The sequence below is a fragment of the Cyprinus carpio genome, chromosome B20, assembly GCF_018340385.1.
Source record: "Cyprinus carpio isolate SPL01 chromosome B20, ASM1834038v1, whole genome shotgun sequence".
Lineage (NCBI taxonomy): Eukaryota > Metazoa > Chordata > Actinopteri > Cypriniformes > Cyprinidae > Cyprinus > Cyprinus carpio.
In genome coordinates this window covers 15291305-15311037 of record NC_056616.1, presented here as the reverse complement: position 1 = coordinate 15311037, position 19733 = coordinate 15291305, and the positions used below count along the sequence as shown (strand labels likewise).

General features: G+C 39.6%; 1 protein-coding gene across 1 annotated transcript in view; it reads right to left on the bottom strand.

The window, feature by feature from the left end:
- LOC109101237 (nesprin-1-like) overlaps positions 1 to 19733 on the bottom strand; it is a 76057-nt gene that overhangs the window by 24681 nt on the left and 31643 nt on the right. Inside the window, 35 exon segments of the mRNA XM_042747412.1 lie at positions 110 to 257; positions 351 to 505; positions 583 to 728; positions 1461 to 1644; positions 1803 to 1986; positions 2065 to 2198; positions 2287 to 2457; positions 2581 to 2736; positions 2883 to 3038; positions 3340 to 3516; positions 3632 to 3781; positions 3894 to 4076; positions 4168 to 4300; positions 4442 to 4638; positions 5153 to 5284; positions 5388 to 5561; positions 5944 to 6144; positions 6251 to 6370; positions 6462 to 6563; positions 6648 to 6866; positions 6954 to 7112; positions 7242 to 7361; positions 7724 to 7880; positions 8012 to 8112; positions 8292 to 8423; positions 9566 to 9761; positions 10914 to 11083; positions 11525 to 11725; positions 12012 to 12173; positions 12256 to 12378; positions 13846 to 13980; positions 15175 to 15378; positions 16696 to 16839; positions 17158 to 17340; positions 17881 to 18003. Coding sequence (XP_042603346.1) covers positions 110 to 257; positions 351 to 505; positions 583 to 728; positions 1461 to 1644; positions 1803 to 1986; positions 2065 to 2198; positions 2287 to 2457; positions 2581 to 2736; positions 2883 to 3038; positions 3340 to 3516; positions 3632 to 3781; positions 3894 to 4076; positions 4168 to 4300; positions 4442 to 4638; positions 5153 to 5284; positions 5388 to 5561; positions 5944 to 6144; positions 6251 to 6370; positions 6462 to 6563; positions 6648 to 6866; positions 6954 to 7112; positions 7242 to 7361; positions 7724 to 7880; positions 8012 to 8112; positions 8292 to 8423; positions 9566 to 9761; positions 10914 to 11083; positions 11525 to 11725; positions 12012 to 12173; positions 12256 to 12378; positions 13846 to 13980; positions 15175 to 15378; positions 16696 to 16839; positions 17158 to 17340; positions 17881 to 18003 — 5532 coding nt within the window.

Here is a 19733-nt window from a genome sequence, read left to right as displayed (position 1 = left end):
AAAAAAAAAAAAAAAAAAAAAAAAAAAAGATTCTGAAGGATCGTGTAACACTGAAGACTGGAGTAAAGGATCAGGCCTTTAGTTGTAGTTATTCTAAAAAAGTCATTACCTCATGCTCTCTCTGCTGGTCTAGTAGGCTCTGGTAGTTTCCAGAAATCTCAGTGGCCAGTTTCTCTTCTGTTTGGGTAAGGAAGGTCATCCAAGCATCACACTTCTCCAAAAAGGTCTGTCTTTGCAATACCAGGGCTTGCAATTTACTGCACATACACAGAGATGCAGACAACTGAACCTTACACACTTCTAGAGAAGAAATTGAAAATCTACCACAGATCCGCAGTAACCACACATACCTGAATCTCTCTATTGTTCGAGCAGAGTTAGACGACCAGCTCCTGTTTAGGTTCTGCAGGCGCTTGATTTCATTATCGTTGAGGGGAAGCTGATAACCCAACTCATTCAAACGTTCCAGATCAGGAGAAAGACTGCTCAGCTTTAACATTTGGGTCTACAGGCACACATACATATGAGAAAGTTCAGAAGTGTTTACACAACTCTATAGTTTTACAGGAAAACTAATTTCACCTTAAGTTTTTCCATGTGTTCCTGCACAGATGAGATATCTGGAGAACCGATTTGGTCTGGCTCCTTCAGAACCCTCTCAGCTTCCTCTGACCAGTGGCTCAGAGAATGTAACTCCTTACTAAACCTCTCATAGTCCCTCATACCCACTGATGAAAGGAAGGAGAAAAAAAAACACATTTACACTTGCCAGGCTTTACAGTCTGCCATCTGTGAAAGTGACAAAATGATAGTCACACATGAAAGAGTGTCACAACTATGAAAGGATAGTATGAAAATTATTTTATTTAAAACACTATATTATTTCATTTAAAATATATACTACCATTTGAAGGTTTGGGGTCAGGAAGATTTATTTATTAATTTTTGAAGGAAATAAATACTTTTATTTAGCAAGGAAGCATTAAATGTATCACAAATAACAGTAAGGTTTAACATAATGTTACAAAAGATTTCTATTTTAAATCAAAGTTGTTATTTTGGACATTCTATTCATCTAAGAATCCTGAAAAAAAGATAATAAAAAGAAATGTTTCTTGAGCACTTAATCAGCATACAGTATAACAATGATTTCTAAAGGAGCATGTGACACTGTAGACTGGAGTAATGGCTAGTGACAATTCAGTTTTACAATCACAGGAATAAATTATTTTAAAATACATTTAAATAGATGACTATTATTTTAAATTGTAAAATTTGTTCACAATATTTCTGTTTTTACTGTATTTTTCAATCAAATCAAATAACTGCAGTCTTGGTGAGCATAAGGGATCCAAACATCAAATAATCGTACCCCAACTTTTAAACAGGAGTCTATTTGTGTGAAAACTGTATAAATGTTCTGTGTATGTGTGCACAAGGTAAAATCTGAATCATCTGAACCTCTAGCAGAGACTGCTGTCTTTGGAGGGTGTGCCCAACTGTTGCTAATCGCTGAGTGAGTGACAGATGGTCTGTATGGAAGGTTGTCATGGCAGAGGGGTCCACTTGTTGCCTCAGCTGCTCTGAAAACTCATCCAGCTGCTGCAGGACAGACTCTACGGATCCCTCAGTCGCCATAAGGCCCTGCACAAATACCACTTTTACAAAGAGGAATACTGTGGCCCTGGCTACAAGGCTTTTACAACTCCACACAGTTGTCAGAATTAGCAATTGCTTACATACTTTTGGGTCACTAACATAATCCAAGCACACAAACACACCATGTATTGATAAATCCACACCTTCACTTCCTGTTCTGTGACGTCCCTGTGGGTGGCGCTCTTGAGCAGCTGTTCCACCTGATCCTCTAGTTTCTGGATGTCAGTGCTGCTCTGAGCATGAAGTGCTTTGTAATGCTGCCACAGTTGCAGCAGGCTTTTACTCCTCCTCAGCTGATCTGAGATCTCCTCCAGCAGCGTGTTCCACCTGACAGCAGATCAGTAGAAGATCAATGCTTTCTAAATACCTTGTACTGATCAGTTACTAGAAGTTTCTGAAACTCACCTGAGATTTACATCAGCCAGAGCTGAGTTGAGTGAATCGCTCACTGAGGGATGACAATCCGTCAGCAGCTGTTGTGTTATGGAACCCAGTTTCCGTAAACTGCTCTCCTGTTTCTCCAACTCGTCTTGTAAACTCTGAGACACACATAAAACCTGTGGTGATTTTAAGTTCTTTCTCAATATCATGCTAATACAAGCTCAGTGTTTTGTGGCAGACTAGCACCTCAAGGTTCTCCACTTGAACCTGCACAGCTTCTGGGGAGCCAGTGAGAAGACGCAGACGAGAGATGGTGTAACGTCCCTCCATCAGGTAGCCCTGAATCTCCTCATATGCTTGTTTATACAGACTCCACTGCTCCAGCACTGACCGGAGACTGACCGTCTGCTGCCCAATCTGCAATAACACACAACTCTCATTTAGGACTGATAATCAGTGTTTTGGTGAAAATTATGAACAATATCGTAATGAAGATTACAAAACTAGATGCTTTACTGAAATGCATTAGGTGAAACATACCATGTGATCCAGATTGGCCCAAGACTGGTTTAGACCTTTTAGAGTGTCCATAATAACAGTGCCTGCCTCGCCTTTTTTATCCTGAATTAATAAGCATCCTTTTTCTTCAGCCTTCTCCATATCCTTCTCTTTCTCCTTTACCAACACTTCCATTTCCTAGCATACACAGACACAGACAGTCATGTCAATATTTCAAAACAACAAATCACATAGAATATTTCTGTATTGTCTGTGTAATCTTTACTCATGAATCCATATACTGTGCATTATGTAGAGCCTAACAACTAGGGTGCAGTACCTACCTGACAATCTTTGAGTGCATTCTGGGCTGAGGAAACATCCTCAATCCTGTGCTTCTTTTTGAGTTTCTCTTCCTGTACACTAAACCAGGTCTTCAAGGTCTGAACCACGTTCTCGTACTCTAAACATCTTTCAAGCAGACCCTCTAAAACCTGAATCTGTGAAACACAAAAGACACCAGTTTGATATATGACAAAAATTAAAGGTAAATGACTCTACTTGTAAAAACACTTGTTTAGCATTACTTTACTTTTTATTGCTTACTTTTCATTACAAATTACATTATTGTAACAATTGTAGTGAAGTGTAGTTAAATTGAAAATTTGGTGTGAATTTCTGTCTTAGTATTTGTCCCATTTTTTGCAGAATTGGAGCTGCATGAATTGCACAAGTTCGCACAAATCCTGATATTCCATATTTTCCAGCACAATGTGAGAATTTTCTACATTTATTTCTAACCTTCTCTGTAACGAGTCCCTGCAGTATCTGCCAGCGGCGGTTCATGGCACCAAGACGCTCAGCAAAGTCTGTTTTGTCACTCCGCTTCCCCTCTACATCCTGACTGCTGATTTGCAGAACTGACTGATTCACAAAGTCCACTGTCAGCTGCTTACAGGACAGGTCAATCTGAAAACCCTGTTGAGAGGAGTAATTAAAGAAAAAAGAGAGATTTGGTGTCTTGAGTATGAAGTACAATATGACTAATGACATGTTTTATTATTTCAGAAGTCTTGAAGAATTGTTTTGCTACCTTGTATTTTTGAAGGTACATTTGCACAGCCTCTGATCCCACTGCCCCCATGATCTTCTGCTGATCCTCTTGGATGATATTCTCCATGAGAGATATCCAGCTCATTAGCTCAGTTATTGCATGACGGGATGGCAGCTTCTCCATCTGTAGCTGTTGATCAGAACAGGAATGCTACGATTAGCATAGCACGTGAGCCTGTTCATTATCTGCATACCCTTCCTTAACTGAAATTAGGCAGTGCAATCAGTCCTAGTCTTCATACCTGGTGTAGTTTCTCCTGGACCACAGGGATACGAGCGAGAAGATCAGCCCATTGCGTGTCTACCTGGGCCAAGTTTGCCCTGAGAGCTGCTGTGTCCACTTTCTTTAACCGAAGAAGCTGATTCCCCTGGCTTTGAACTGAGGCACGCAACGAAGACTTGGCGTCTACCTCTTTGGAGAACTCCTGAAAATATAGAGCCGATACAGAGTGTGTCCATGAGATCTCAAGTGACACCTAAGGCTATTTTAGCAGGATATTTAATGGGTGTTCTTACCAGGAAGGCATGAAGATGGTCTCTGACAGTCTCTAGCTCTTGAGGTACTGTAACAGACTGAGTGCTCCAGAACTCCAGGCGGTCTAGTGCCGAACTCAGCCATTGGCTAAGCTCAGCTGACTCGCACTGATACCTGCAATAAAATATGAAGAGAACATGTGATGTCAATAAAAACATGCATACATGGACACAAACCACACAGATGTGTTTCAAGATCATTTCTTTCTCAAGGAAGCAGACAGAATCACACAGAGAAAGTGATCAGATCACAGACCTAATCCAGTGTTTGAGGGTGGAGTCCAGGCGGTGTAGCTCTTTATTGATCTTGGTGGTGGTGCTGAGCCAGTGGTCCCCCAGCTGAGTGAGCTGAGTCTCCAGCTCTGAGCAGGACACATGCAAAAGCAGCCTCTTTCCATCCTCCAACAACTTATACAACTGCTGCTGCCGCTCAGAGAGACTGGCCTTCAAACGCTACAGAGAGAGTGACACAGTTTTAGTTGTAGATTTAAATTGTAGGTTTTCTAGCATTACTAATATATACTGCAATTTGTGCTCAGTAAGTTGTTTTTAAAGAAATTAATACTTTTATTCAGCAAAGAGCCATTATACAGATCAAGTGACAGTAAACTAGAGACAAACAATTTCTTTTTTAGAGTAAACAGTAAAATTAATCATTTTCAGACCAACCCCAATCCTCCAAACCATAGTGTAATAATATATCAAGCTATAACAAAGTTTAACTTTCCTTCCTTAACTTTAAATTCACATTACAATTATATATCCTGTTTGCTAATTCATATTAACTTTAAATTCCTGAATTGAGTATTTCAAAAGGCATTCTGAATTGTATTTCTAATGCTGCACAAACCATGCAAAATACATAAAGTATATAATGTTTTTAATGTAAAATCATAGTTGGTGTTGTATGCATATTATGGTGTAAAGATTTTTTAAATTGTGTTTTGTTTGTTTTATGGAGCTGTACCTTTTTAATGTAAATTCTTTGTTTGTGTTTTTTGTATGTTTTGTTGTCCAGGCCTACACTGGGGATGTTGCTTTCCACTGCCTCCAGCTGTCTGTACAGGGCCTGATAGTCACCCACCAACCTGCTCCACCACTGATGCCACAAAACACAACAGTTATTCACTTCATATGCACTGTACTCTCTGATTATAATTTGCATCTTGAATGCAAATAAAGTAACACAAATCCACACACACCTCCAAGATGCCCTCCAGCTCCACTCCTCGTTTGTGAGCCTGTTTAAGTACAGCCTGGGCCTGAGCCACAGTCTCTTCCAAGCTCTGGACCTCCCGCTGCACCACCAACCCACTGACCTGCCTGAAGAAGGCCTGTGTCAGTACAACATGCGTCTCTAGCCCCTGGAAATACTCCTGCAGGAAGAGACGAGAGAACATGAGTCCATGCTCATCAAAATGGTACAAAACATGAACATATAATCAGTCATTTCATAAAGTAGGTGTTACTGATGGAATGGAAATTCACTTTTTTTGAGAGCATTTGAATGCATGATACGAGAGTCTTCAATATTTTTGTTATTTTTTCCCTTAAACAGGAAAGACTATATATTTTATATGTGTAAACTACAATTCAAAGGTTTGGGGTGGGTAATGTTTTCTTTAATGTCTCTTATGCTCACCAAATCTCCATTTATTTGATCAAAAATACAGTTAAAATAGTAATAGTAATAGTATAGTAAAAATGTCCAAACATATATGTATTAAGCAGACCATAAGAACAAAACTTCTGCTGTACCTTGTGTTTATCTAGAAGAATCTGAACCTCAATCACTGATCCCACTTTCATCTTCTGATCAGCAGTCATTTTGTCCTGGGCGGTGTCTAGCAGATCTACTAGGTCTTGTAAAGCTTTCTCATACTGAGCCTTTAGAACCAAACTCTGGTTTAGTCCACTCCGCTTGGAGCCCACCATCTCCACCAGCTCTTCATAAGCATCCTGCACAGCAAAACACAAGGTCAAGTGGAAAGTCAAATGAAAGACATGAAATCAGTAACTGTAACTGTTGTTCTTAAATCAAACCACAGGGGAGAGATGTGTGTACCTGTAGTTTCAGCAGCTCTTGAGTGCAGAGCTGGTTGGGCTGCAGTGTCTCTCCTCTGCTCCTCATCTCAGAAACTTTCTGTTCAAACTCCCTCAAACTGTCCTCTGCTTCTGCTACAATCTGTTTACATTGAATATTCATATTCATAGTAAATTAACTGTTTTGCTTGGGGTCATATAATAATATCTGTCATTTTAAATGTGTGTCTGACCTCCATCTGTTTAGAAGCGGGCCGATCCACAGCCGCGTTCATTTTCTGCAAAAGCTGGTACTTTGAGTCACTGAGTGACGCAAGCAACAGCCTCAACTCAGCCTAAGAATAGACAAAGAGGAAAATGCATATGTGAGAGAAAGAGCAAGAGAGAAAAAACAATATACTGATACAAGCAACATATACCTGGAAAACAGTGAGTTCCTGCAGCTTGTCTTTCATGGTGTCACATCTCTGTTCCAGCACTGTGTCCAGCAGCTTCAGTCTCCCCTCCAAACTATCTAACACTTCCTCAACCACAACACTTTCTCCGCTTTCTCCATCCCATAGCTGCTCTGTTCCTCCGAGCACGTCCCGACATTTACACACCTCCTCGTTGACATTCTTTACCTCCTTATTCAAACTCTGAAGAGAGCAGAACAGAGTCAAAGAGTGCCAATGTTTCTTATAACAGAAATAGTTTAAGACTCCAGTAAAGTGACTATGTCTGACCTCTAGGTGGCCCAGGTGAGTCTCTGAGTCATCAGATAGTAATATTGGGCCAGATACAAGCTCATTTTCAGCATTGTCCAGCCAGGAGGAAGTTGACGAAACTGCTTCATAGAGAGCTCTCTTCAGAGCATGAGCACGCTTAATGTCAGCGCCACTTGTCTGTGGGAGGACATAAATAAATGACTATCTGCAAATAAATCCTTACTAGTTATAGTAATACAAAATGTGGGTGCAGTGTATCTTTCTGTTCTTAAAGAATATGTAAATAAAAATACTCAGTGGCAGTACCTGAGGCAAGACCTCCAAATCTTGGCTGAAGCCTTCAAACAGACTTCTTGGAGACAGGATATCCTGACTCAGCTGCTCTCCTCTGAAAACTCCACAGGGGCTGGATACCGGCTGGTATAGCTAAGAGGTATATAATCAATATAATCATGTTCTTGCAAACTATTCTAGCACAAACTCTCAGGGATAATGTTTTTTAAATAAAGACTGAAAGAGTTGTTGGAAGCTTAATTGTGACGTTTATAGCATTCATTTCTCTTTTTACTTCTAGCGATTGTATGTAGGTTTCAAAATTAATGAAAATTATATAATTTGTCAAGATGAACTAAATATGTAAGAATCATAAACTTTTGTTGGTCACAGAGCCGATTTCCTGCAATAATCCAAAAGCCAATAGCAATATCCTTTTGGGTTTAACAGACCATCCTCAAACCTCTTACACTGAAAAACAAAGCTAGGTTATAGTGTTGTAGCTGATTATGTACCGTGTTACATGGCGTCTGCTCCATTGTGTTTAGTGACAACTGCAGTTTGTTGTTAACATCTTTGCTCAGGTTCTCCCATCGGACTCTCATCTGATCATTAGTGCTCATGCTCTCAGGCCACTGACCAGCATCCCCTTCAGAAAGTTCTGCAGGAGACCTACATAACCAAGAAAGAAGCTCATTATGAGTCTGTGCTGTACACCCTCATCCTTGCCTTTCATAAATGACAAGCAGCATGCAAGACAAAGATATAAACATGTAAATAATGTAGAAGAGTGCTGTAACTACCTTTCTCCATGAGGTGTTGTTCGCTGTGAGAGAATCTCCTCTCCTCTAGATGCTACAGACTGCAGTAACTTCTTCTGTTCGCCAAGCTGCTCCTCTAATTCCTGCATTATATGTAAGAACTGATGCTGAAAAAATCCAAGTAGCTTCTAGCTCATAGAATAACAGAATCAAATATTTTAAGATATAATATTTTAAGACTGTGTCAGTATCAGGATATTTTATTCTAATTAAGCTGATTAACATCATGTTATTGCTCAATAGTAGATGTTTGATTGTCTACCCTCTGTCTTTGCACTGTGTCTTGATGCTGTTGGTTGCGTGTGGATCGCGCCTGACTGAGCCAGTCCATCATATTGGGGCTCTGAGAGAGAGACGAGTCTGATTCAATATCTTCCTGCTCCTGAAGTGAGCCCTAATAAACAGATAGAAGAGACAGAAAGTTAAAAATATTAATGTTTAACAAAGTTGCTGTGGTAATGATAAATATGTCAGAAGTATTTAAAATTTGCTTAAATCTATAAATTATAAAAATTCTGCTCATTATTATTGAACAAAAATATTATATCGAGTACAAATTTCTGTTTGGTGAAATTAATTAATAGAAGGTGCCCTAAGAATGAACCTAGATACACGTACATAGAATTTCTTGGAAACACACACACACACACACTAAGTTAAACATCTTTTCAGTAAGTAGAGGTTAAAGGTCAATCATGACTGACAATAGGAAATTGACCTAAATCAGCTTGCATCAGGCTTTTAAATGTCACCTGTGGGATTACAAATGTATAAAATGTTGAATCTAGGTTCCAATGTAATAGTATATAAACTAAAAAAGTTATGTACATTTTGAGGTAAAGATGATGATATTCTAAGAAAATCAAGTCAAGCAGCCCAGGTGTCTGAGACATTAACCTTTTGTCTTCATGTCAGGCTGACTGGATTTGCACCTTTGCATTTGAATGACACTGTTATGCTGATGAGATCAAGGCTGGGAAAATGCCGGTGTCGGGCTGATTCCTGTTCTTCATTTGCATGATATGGGTTAGATTGTCTCCACCTCTACTGAATGTTTCCCTCCCCCTTGAATGGATTTAAATGGCGAAGCATTACTGCTTTAGTTAGACTTTTGATGACTGCAGCACCACGCAGCGCGTTCTCAATAAAGAGTCCCACTGAAGATTACCCAAGAGTCTCCTGGTCTTCCCTTCTGAGTTTCCAACACACCACAACATGTCTCATTCAAAAGAGCTGGCCAAAAACTCCAGACTTGCCCCACAATTTGTAAAAGGTCTTTGTTTCAGATAGATGTTTTTGGAGAGCAATGGAAAATCTTTCACAAAACTGAACAGCGCTTGGCATTCTTCTGTCCTGCTGTCCACAAAGCAGCCATTGAGGCGAGGATGGGCTTTTTAGTGTTTTTAGTAACATCCAATTGTTCTTATAATAAGTATTCAGACTTTGACATTTTCTGTAATTCTAATAAATTATAGTTCTTGGGTGGCTCTTCAGTCAAGAAATGTTACTTTGAGAAGTTAAAGTGGTATCCCTCACCTGGATGTGGGTCTGTTTGTCTTGGAGGATGCGCTGTAACTCCAGCAGGCTGGATTTGAGGCTGTGCAGTTTGAGGGAGAGCTGCTCAGCGTCACCCCGTGTGCCGGCCTTACCCTCCATCAGCAAACTCTCACTGTGCACTGACAGCTCGGACAGACACAGCACCTTCTGCTCGATTTCCAACAACATGTTCTAGACCAGGAACAAAAGATCAGAAGATTAAATTGCTTTGCTTAGATATGATTCAGCAGTGTGAATATTTTAGCTGCTATTAACAATAAATGAAACACTTTTAAATAACATATAATTACTTTTGATGAACATTAATGACATTAAATGAACGTAATCAGGATTTGGGCTTGGTTAACCTATTATTTTCAAGTTGATTTCAGAAACATGTGAAACATCCTCTTTTGTCTTCTCATCTTAAGGAACAAAGATCTTTTAAATGATATCGTCATAAATACAAACAACAAAACCTTCATATGTGTTTACCATTAAGATAAAGTTGTGGGTAAAAAAAAAAACTAAATTCAATGTAACTTAATGGATTTGTTTGCTTTCAGATAATCGGATACATGTAAAAACACAGGAGACCTGTGTATGCAGTGACTGATAATCTTCTTAAGCCGCTTAACCTCGTCTTTAGACATCTCCTGTAGATCTTTACCATACTACATGCACACTAGTCCGGAGAAGTTAGCATACTACTAAGAAACTAAACAATCAATACATTTTTACAATTTTGTGGTGGGCCTGCAGGGTAGCTGGAACTGAATGCTGGTTAATAGTGGAGAGAGCCAGTGGCATTCAATAAGGAATGAGCAAACATTAACAGAAGTAAGCTAAAGGTCATGGCCACCCTGACTTCTCACAAAGAATCTAATTTTCAGGTTAGAGGTTAACTTGATCCCTACAGCCCTTTAATCAAAACACAAAAGACACACACGTCTCCTTGAAAAAATGCAGACATGCACTGTGGGACGTCCCATGACTGCAGGGAAGAAACAGCCCCCTAATCCTAATGACCAACAGAATGGGACATAACCCACACAGCTAATCAGATTTACTTGCGGCCCACTCTAGTGAATCCAGACATTATCAGCCGGCAGAATCTGATGAATTGACTGTTTATATGCCACTGAAAATTTATCTATAAATCTATAAATAAAGCCTAAGGATTTTCAAAAACTGTAAAAGTGCTCTTAAACAATGAAATTGGTTATCTGAATATTTATCTATGAATTTGTTTATATGGAATAAGGTTTTTTAAATTATTTAAGTGTGGATTAACCATGTTTGTATGTTTTTTTTTTGTTATTTTTTTATTGATTAGTTTGTTTCCTTTCAGTCAATCAGCTGTTCCTCCATGTCCATGTCCTGTGGGTGTGGCTGGAGAGTGGAGCTCAGTGTGGCACGTGTGCTGAGAAGCCAGTTGTCAAGCTCCTCTGCCTCACTATGATAACGCTGTAGCGCTTGTTCCTGCCTCTGTTCTTCTAACTGCTCGCTTAATCGCTCCTGCAGGACAGAGATTTGCACAAAATCAGGCCTATATCAAGTACAATATGTTACATGGGTATATAATAAGTTGTTTCATGTTGAGTCTTCAACATAGTATTGCCATTGTTGCAAAATAAGTGTGTTATTTTGCAGTTTGTTACTGTATGTGTTATCCTCTATTCTTTCTCTTTAATTATGGCTCCTGGGAATTAGTTTAGGCATGTCTGTTATTTGGTTTAATCTGCAATTAGTGGTTTTAAGTAGAGAGATGTCCTGATGGTTAAACTGAAAGACTAAACTAATTACTAGGACTAATTACTAATTTGAAATTCCCAACATCTGCTAAACAAAAGCACATAAAATAATCAAAAAAACAGCATGCTAAAATCTTTTTTTGTTGTTGTTTGCTACTATTTATCAGCCGTCTCCATTTCTCTGCATGCTATTATTCCTGCTCACCTCCAAAAGTTGGCGCTTTCCGGAGGCCTTCATGTGGATGGTGGCCATGCGTTCTCCTAGCACAGTGAGGGTTGACTGCAGGGCCAGCTGGTCTCCGGCATCTGCCTCCAAACTGTCCTCATCCAACTGTAGCTCTTGGGAGAAGCAGGCCTGCAGTGCACTGATCTCATCCTGGAGCATCAGGATCTCATCCATCAAAGCCTGAGGAACAACCAGGAAGCAGGAAACGGCTTTATTTTAATTCAGGTTTTATTAGAAAGTTGATTTGCTCTAGTTGTAAACAGTAAAGCTACATTAAAGGCTAAATGCTACAGAGAGGGAGATACTTCTAGGTAAGAGATTAGTTTTAGACACAGGAGAAGTTGGTACTCTAGAGGGTAACCCTGTCCCCTGGCTCGTGTTGTTAGTCCAGCTGTAGTCTTGCGTTTTTATGTGATCTAGCTTTAGTGCGGTCATCTTGCTTCATCTGATCCTCTATCTCTCTCACCTGGTGGGCGGCCATCTGGCTCTCAGGACTCTTGCTTGGCTCTAAGCCTTCATTAAGTGCGGTCTCAATGGACTCCATCTTTGTGGAGACAGATTGCAGGGTCTCCTGATAGTGCTGCTGCCTCTCCAGAGCTTCATATAGGCTCTTCTGCTTCTCACTGATCTGTAAAGAAATATACTGTATGTTAACCAACATAAGAAGTGATTTGGATTTTGTAATGTGAGAATCATCTATGGATATTTACCACATTCTTCAAAGTCTCCCATGAACGCTGTAGGTCGTCCAGATTAGCTGAGGCAGCTGACTCCATGGAGGGGTCATAAAGCTCCTGTAGTGGAGCTCTGCTTAAAGGAGCTCGCCCTGAACCCTACAAAAGACATCATGAGAGTGTGTGCATGCACGCATAAATAATAAACAAAATTGTGCTGGAACTCTTAAAATAAAACAAAACGGTAGTGATACTTATGTTGGTTTCTGCCTGAATGTTTCAGATGTTGCACTCGTGCCCAGTAACACGATTATACCAAATGTTTAACCATGTGTTTGCCAGATGCTTAAACACATAAAGAATCTTTGCTAACCAAAACATCTTTGTCACTCCCCCAGGCCATGTTCAAATCTGTGTCAACTACAGCTCATTACATGTGTATATGAACATTATAAAAGAAAAAAAGTCACTTCAGAATAAAATCAGAGATTTCTCCTCAAGAAAGTCAACAGAAGAATAGAGCTTCCCACAGCTTTTGACAAATGAATTGATGAATTTATGAATGACAGTTATTCATGATTATTTAAAAATTACTTTTAAAAATTGTTTCATATACATTTACAGGTGATTTCCATTTCTATGACAGGAACTAGCAATTTTTTTCATTAGTGTACAAATGTCTCCAAAAAGCCCAAAATCATTAATTACACCTCGTTTCAAGAGTTTGAGGTCAGTAAGATTTTTTCCCATTTCAAAAAAATGCTGTTGTTTTTAAAACTTAATATTCAACAGAGAATTGGGAAAATTTTTTATCAATATTTGCCCAAAAAAATATTAAGCAGCACAACTGTTTTCAACATTGATGATAAGAAATGTTTCTTAAGAACCAAATCAGCATATTCAAATTATTTCTGAAGGATCATGTGACACTGAAGACTGGAGTAATGGCTGCAGAAAATAATTTTTTTTTTAAAATTGTAAGTGTTAACTGTTATTTTAAATTGTAAAAATACTTCACAATATTCATCAATATTGTGTATATTATCTGTTGAACAGAATAATATACACAATATATATTTTTTAGAAATTTCCTTTAGAACTGATAAAATCTGAAGTGTGCAATTTCTGTGCCACTAGTGGAACAAAGTGAAAAAGGCAAAAAAAAAGTAACTACTTAATGCTCCTATCTACCATTGGTTGGACAAACTGATACTGTCGTCCTGCCCTAAGATCATTTCTTAATTCAGTGCTGCTGTATGTGGTTGGTTGAAAAGCTCAAACAGAGAAATGTTTTGAAAAAATTGAATTGAGTCACAGTGTTTACACTTTTCAAGGAAATCAACCTAGAGATGTCTTAGAATTGTATCTGCATATCAAGATGGGGAAAGGAAGGAAGGGGTGGGGGGGGGTCCTATTTTTCAGATATTTCCATGTTTACCATGATTGTAGGAACCCTCAGACTAACATTTGCATTCAAATCAGAAACAGAACAGTGGCTACTGTATGAAAGTGAATGGTTAAGTTTAAATTGAGTTAAATTAGGTTAGTGGCTGATCAGGGATAAGTTGATTAAATGTGATAAGGTTGGCAAGAGCTAGCAAGGTTTGGGTTAGAGGCATGGGGTACCTGAGAGGTGTCAGCGTTAGGCCCGGGGGAGGGCGATCTGCAGGCGGGGGGAGAGGAGACCTCGCTGTTGGTGCCCTCCTCACCAGACTCCTCTGTGACCGGCGAGAGGAGAGTATGACAACGGCCTGCCGTCATCTGACCATTCAAGGGCAAAAGAGGCAGAGGAGGAAAGAGAAAGAAAGATGCATAAACAGTGAAACAGGAGTAAAGCACCAAAAGAAGAAGAAAACCAGAGGAAGAATATTAGGGTTCTGGGAAAAGTACACTACCATTCAAGTTTGGGGCTGGTAATATTTCTTAAACATGGTTTTAAAAGGAGCCTCTCATACTCAGCAAGGCTGCAATTTATACAGTTAAAACAGTAATACTGTTAAATATCATTGCAATTTAAAAAGTAATGTATTCCTGTTATGGCAAAGCTGAATTTTCAGCAGCCCTTACTCCAGTCTGCAGTCACATTATGTGCTTAACATTTTTTTTGACCATGATACATTTTTCAGAAATCTTTGATGAATGATCAAAAGAACATCATTTTTGAAACAGGAATCTTTTGTAAGATTATAAATGTCTTTACTGTCACTTTTTGAACAACTGAATGCACTCTTGCTAAATAAAAGATTTCATTCCTTGACCCCAAACTTGCAGTAGTGCATATTTCCATTTGAATCTGACAGGAATTCCTGATTCAAGCAGAAAATCTGAATAAGACCCTGCAAAGCAGCACCACAGAATTACAGACAGACCACATTTGTTAAGAGTAGCCATGACTAAGTCCTTCACAGACCTCTCGTCATGATAAAGGAATGAACCCGGTCAGGAAACAGGGCAGAGGATACACACAGACTCACTGTAAAAATACAATAAGATGGCATACAATAATGAATTGTGCTTGCCTGCATAAACTAAAGTAATCTGAACCATGGAAGCGCTCCACCATTAGGCTAAATTTAGATCTAGATACAATGACTGCTGAACTACTGCAAAGCTACACCCCTTTCTCTGTAAGTCAGTAAGGACTGAGCGACACAGCTGGAGCTGAACTGTTGGCGGTTAATGTGGAATCCGGCCCTGATCATGACTGATGCAACGAAGGGAAACTATACAGCCCAAATAAAGACAAACTAATGTTGACAAAGTCAAGGGCAACTAACACCCTCATCCTGTTTCCTCTTTCAGCAATAAACAACGGCAGGGATACACAATGTAGAGGCACATACAACCCTGTGGGAGAAATAAGAGACCCATGGGATGTTGTCTGACAGTGAAAGAAAAAAAGAGCACCCAGCGCACCCCGCCCAGCCCTAACATGTGTAAGTGTAAGTCACTCACCATGACAACAGAGGGGTGTGCTGGTGGGTGTTTGGGCATCTCTTCCTCCTCATCCTCCAGCTCCTCTAACCCGTCAGAGAGTCCATCCACCTCGCTGACCGTCAGCAGCATGGTAGCATGTTTGGCTTTCACAGTCAACATCTTACACTTGGAGTTCAAGGCCGAGATCTGCTCCTGGTATCCTTTTATCTTCAGGGCGAGTTCCTGTCACAATCACACATTACATTATTATTCCACAGTGGTTGGTCCAAATATATCTGTCCTGGATTAAGTCCCATAGATGAGGAGAGAAAAAGGGGTTAATGCAGAGAGCGGCACAGGCGAGCTGAGCTGAGAAATTCCCCCTCTCTGTCTGTTTGCAGTAGAAAAAACGGCACAGGCGAGCAATCGCTCAGTCAGAGGCATTTTGAGCTTGTAGCCAATCAGAGCGCTGTGGGAGAAGGACGACAAGCCAAGCCTTCGGGCAACGGTGAACGTGATTGGCACAGAGCTCGGCCAACTGGAGAGAGTGGGAGGGGAGTAGAGAGAGGAAGAACACTCCCTCCCCCAAACCGGCCAACTCACACTCATACACACACAAAGACTTCGAACAGGAAATGAGCTCAGTGTGAGGGGCTATTATTCCTCCCCCTGTTTACTCTTTTCCTTCCTTCCCCTCACTTCCTCACTTTCAACCAATCCTGAAGCTGTTTTCCTGACAAACAAAGGAACTGGACGCGAGCGTGAAACTAAGAGGGGAGAAAGGGGGCTCACATTACAGATTTTGTACGGCCCGTGGAGTCCCCCTCCCGGCGTTCTCTCTGTTTAACTGTCATTCTTTTGCAAACACACAGACAGGCCAGTCTCTGGTAATGAGGTCATGTGGGAGAAAGCTGCAGCTGCAGCACTCTGCTCTGCAGAGGAAAATAACCGTGGGTGATAAAGCCATAGCTGTCACCCCAACTGAACTAACTCAACTACTAATAAAACAGGAGGATGTTAGATTCTGTACAGGTTTAGGTTTATTTTTGTTTGGTGTGTTTAAACTGGCCCTTGCCTTTAGGGCTGCACAAATTAAACAAAATAAGAAATATTACTATTTTATACGTCCATAAAACCATTTTGATGAATTGTGCAGTCCTGCTCGCCTTTGCAGACATAAAATGTCTGCAAATGTAAAGAAACAGGGCAAAAGGGCATGAGAGAAAGACAGAATTTGAAGTCACACAGGACAAAACAGACTGAGGTCAAAGATCGAAGAACTACCTTTACACACATTGAGAGCACGTTAGGAATTTATGGCCTGACTCATTCCAGCCGAATGTAGGTCAACTAGCAAAGCAATATGGTGAGTGATAGCTTAGACAACATGCCTGCAATGAATTGTGAGATTGACTGACTGATGCACCAGGCAGGAACGATCATAACAGATACCACTGCACAGCTTATTTAAAGAAACAGTGTTTAAATTAGAAGATTTATGCCTTATGCATATATATTTGCAAAAATATAAAAGTATGAAAGAAGGATGTCCTTCCTCACCTCATGATGTTGTATCTGTGTCTGAAGCTCTTGTATGTTTCCTGTGGCAACAGGGCGGTCCTGAATAACACGGTGTGCTTCTTCAATAAGTCTCTGTAGGTTCTTGACTTCCTGTTCGTATTGCTCATACTGCACCATGGCCTCCTGGGGTAATGTGAAGAGAGATGCTAAATGAGCCATTAAAACCACAAGTGCTAAGCCCAGATGAATCCCATGACCGTGCTATATGAAACTATGCAGATAAACAGAAGGGGAATTTTTTTAAACTTCAGTTGGATGTTATATTTTCCATTTATAATGTTAGTAGCTTAAAGTTATCAGTACCTTTACAATGGGGTTATTTTGCCCTTTTTTCAAATAATTTTTTTTCATTTCAGCATAAAGGTTTAAGTGAAAGCTTGAATTAAAAAATACATATTAATATCTTCATCTAAGAATATGTTGCAATCTGTGTGTGGATACCTGTAATATATTGCACTGTTGAATGGTATTGTGTTGGAGTTGGCTGCTCTCTTGCTGCAGACTCTGTGCAGTAACACATAGCGGTAAAGCTGCAATCACATCCTCTGGCAGCCGGAGGGTACTCTGACACATCTGCATATCCTGTACCTGCTGCTTGAGACCCTCCATCTCTGACAACAGCAGCTGAGCAACAAATATTCAACATAAGTTTGATGGTATGAGTGATATAATCAGTACATGTCATTTTCTTGTCAGTACACATAAAAAAATATTATTATTTGTATTATTTTTTCATTACTAATCAGTATTTTGGTCTTGAAAAATACTGAAACATTTTTATAGCAATATACATTCAGCAAAACTAAGAATAGACTTAAAAAAAAAACCCTTTTCTTGAATTAAGATAATTTTTCTTATATTGTTTCCTTTTTTATGCATAACCCATAAACTAATATTTTGTTTGTTACATTTATGCTTTAAACAATAAAACAAACTCCACACAAGGAATATTTTCTTAATAATAAAGATCTCTTCAACATTTTTACTGGCAAAAAGAATAACTGGAAAAAATTACTGAAAAAAACAACAACTAATTATTAAGACAATTCTTATTTCAGTGTATAACTGTACAGAAGGTATGATTGCATTTGTATCTGATAAATGAGATAAATCGGAGGAATGAAGAAATGTGTTAGTACAGGTTATTTAGAGTGATGGGTGTACCTGTCTTTGAGCCAGCTGTTCTCTGAGACTGAGACGTGCCAGATCAGGGGAGGCCAGAGTCTCCTGGACTCTCTCTATGGACTGATGGAGGCTCTTCACATCACTCTCCAGTCTCCCCAAGTCCTAAACAGAGAAAGACAAACAGGAAGATCATTATGTTCACCCCAAAGTCAATCTGGTTTTACAGAGACAAATATCTATATATTTGATTAAATATTACATTGAGTATTTAGCAGGAATTACATGCTTTCATAGTGTGTAACTTCAAGCAGCATCAAACTTGATTGCAAAAATAAAGGAAAAGGAGTCAAAACACTCTTACAGGCTGCCATTCAACAGACAAATAGATAGCTCCACTATTAGCATTTTAACGCTGAAAAATTCTACAATTGCAAAAAAAACAAAACAAAACAAAACAAACAAAAAAACAACAACAACAACAAAAAAAAAAATATATATATATACACACACACACAAACCCGATTCCAAAAAAGTTGTACTGTACTGTTGACACTGTACAAGTTGTGAGTAAAGAGGGAATGGAATAATTTACAAATCTCATACTTATATTTTATTCACAATAGAATATAGATAACATATCAAATGTTGAAAGTGAGAAATTTTGAAATGTCATGCCAAATATTTGCACATTCCAAAAAAGTTGGGACAGGTAGCAATTAGAGGCTGGAGGACCAATTTGCAACTTATTAGGTCAATTGGCAACATGATTGGATATAAAAAGAGCCTCTCAGAGTGGCAGTGTCTCTCAGAAGTCAAGATGGGCAGAGGATCACTAATTCCCCCAGTGCTGCGGCGAAAAATAGTGGAGCAATATCAGAAAGGAGTTTCTCAGAGAAAAATTGCAAAGAGTTTGAAGTTATCATCATCTACAGTGCATAATATCATCCAAAGATTCAGAGAATCTGGAACAATCTCTGTGCGTAAGGGTCAAGGCCGGAAAACCATACTGGATGCCCGTGATCTTCGGGCCCTTAGACGGCACTGCATCACATACAGGAAAGCTACTGTAATGGAAATCACAACATGGGCTCAGGAATACTTCCAGAAAACATTGTCGGTGAACACAATCCACCGTGCCATTCACCGTTGCCGGCTAAAACTCTATAGGTCAAAAAAGAAGCCATATCTACACATGATCCAGAAGCGCAGGCGTTTTCTCTGGGTCAAGGCTCATTTAAAATGGACTGTGGCAAAGTGGAAAACTGTTCTGTGGTCAGACGAATCAAAATTTGAAGTTCTTTTTGGAAAAACTGGGGACCCCATGTCATCCGGACTAAAGAGGACAAGGACAACCCAAGTTGTTATCAGCGCTCAGTTCAGAAGCCTGCATCTCTGATGGTATGGGGTTGCATGAGTGCGTGTGGCATGGGCAGCTTACACATCTGGAAAGGCACCATCAATGCTGAAAGGTATATAGAACAACATATGCTCCCATCCAGAAGTCGTCTCTTTCAGGGAAGACCTTGCATTTTCCAACATGACAATGCCAGACCACATACTGCATCAATTACAACATCATGGCTCCGTAGAAGAAGGATCCGGGTACTGAAATGGCCAGCCTGCAGTCCAGATCTTTCACCCATAGAAAACATTTGCCACATAATAAAGAGGAAGATGCAACAAAGAAGACCTAAGACAGCTGAGCAACTAGAAGCCTGTATTAGACAAGAATGGGACAACATTCCTATTCCTAAACTTGTGCAACTTGTCTGTTCAGTCCCCAGATGTTTGCAGACTGTTATAAAAAGAAGAGAGGATGCCACTCAGTGTTAAACATGGCCTTGTCCCAACTTTTTTGAGATGTGTTGGTCATGAAATTTAAAATCAATTTA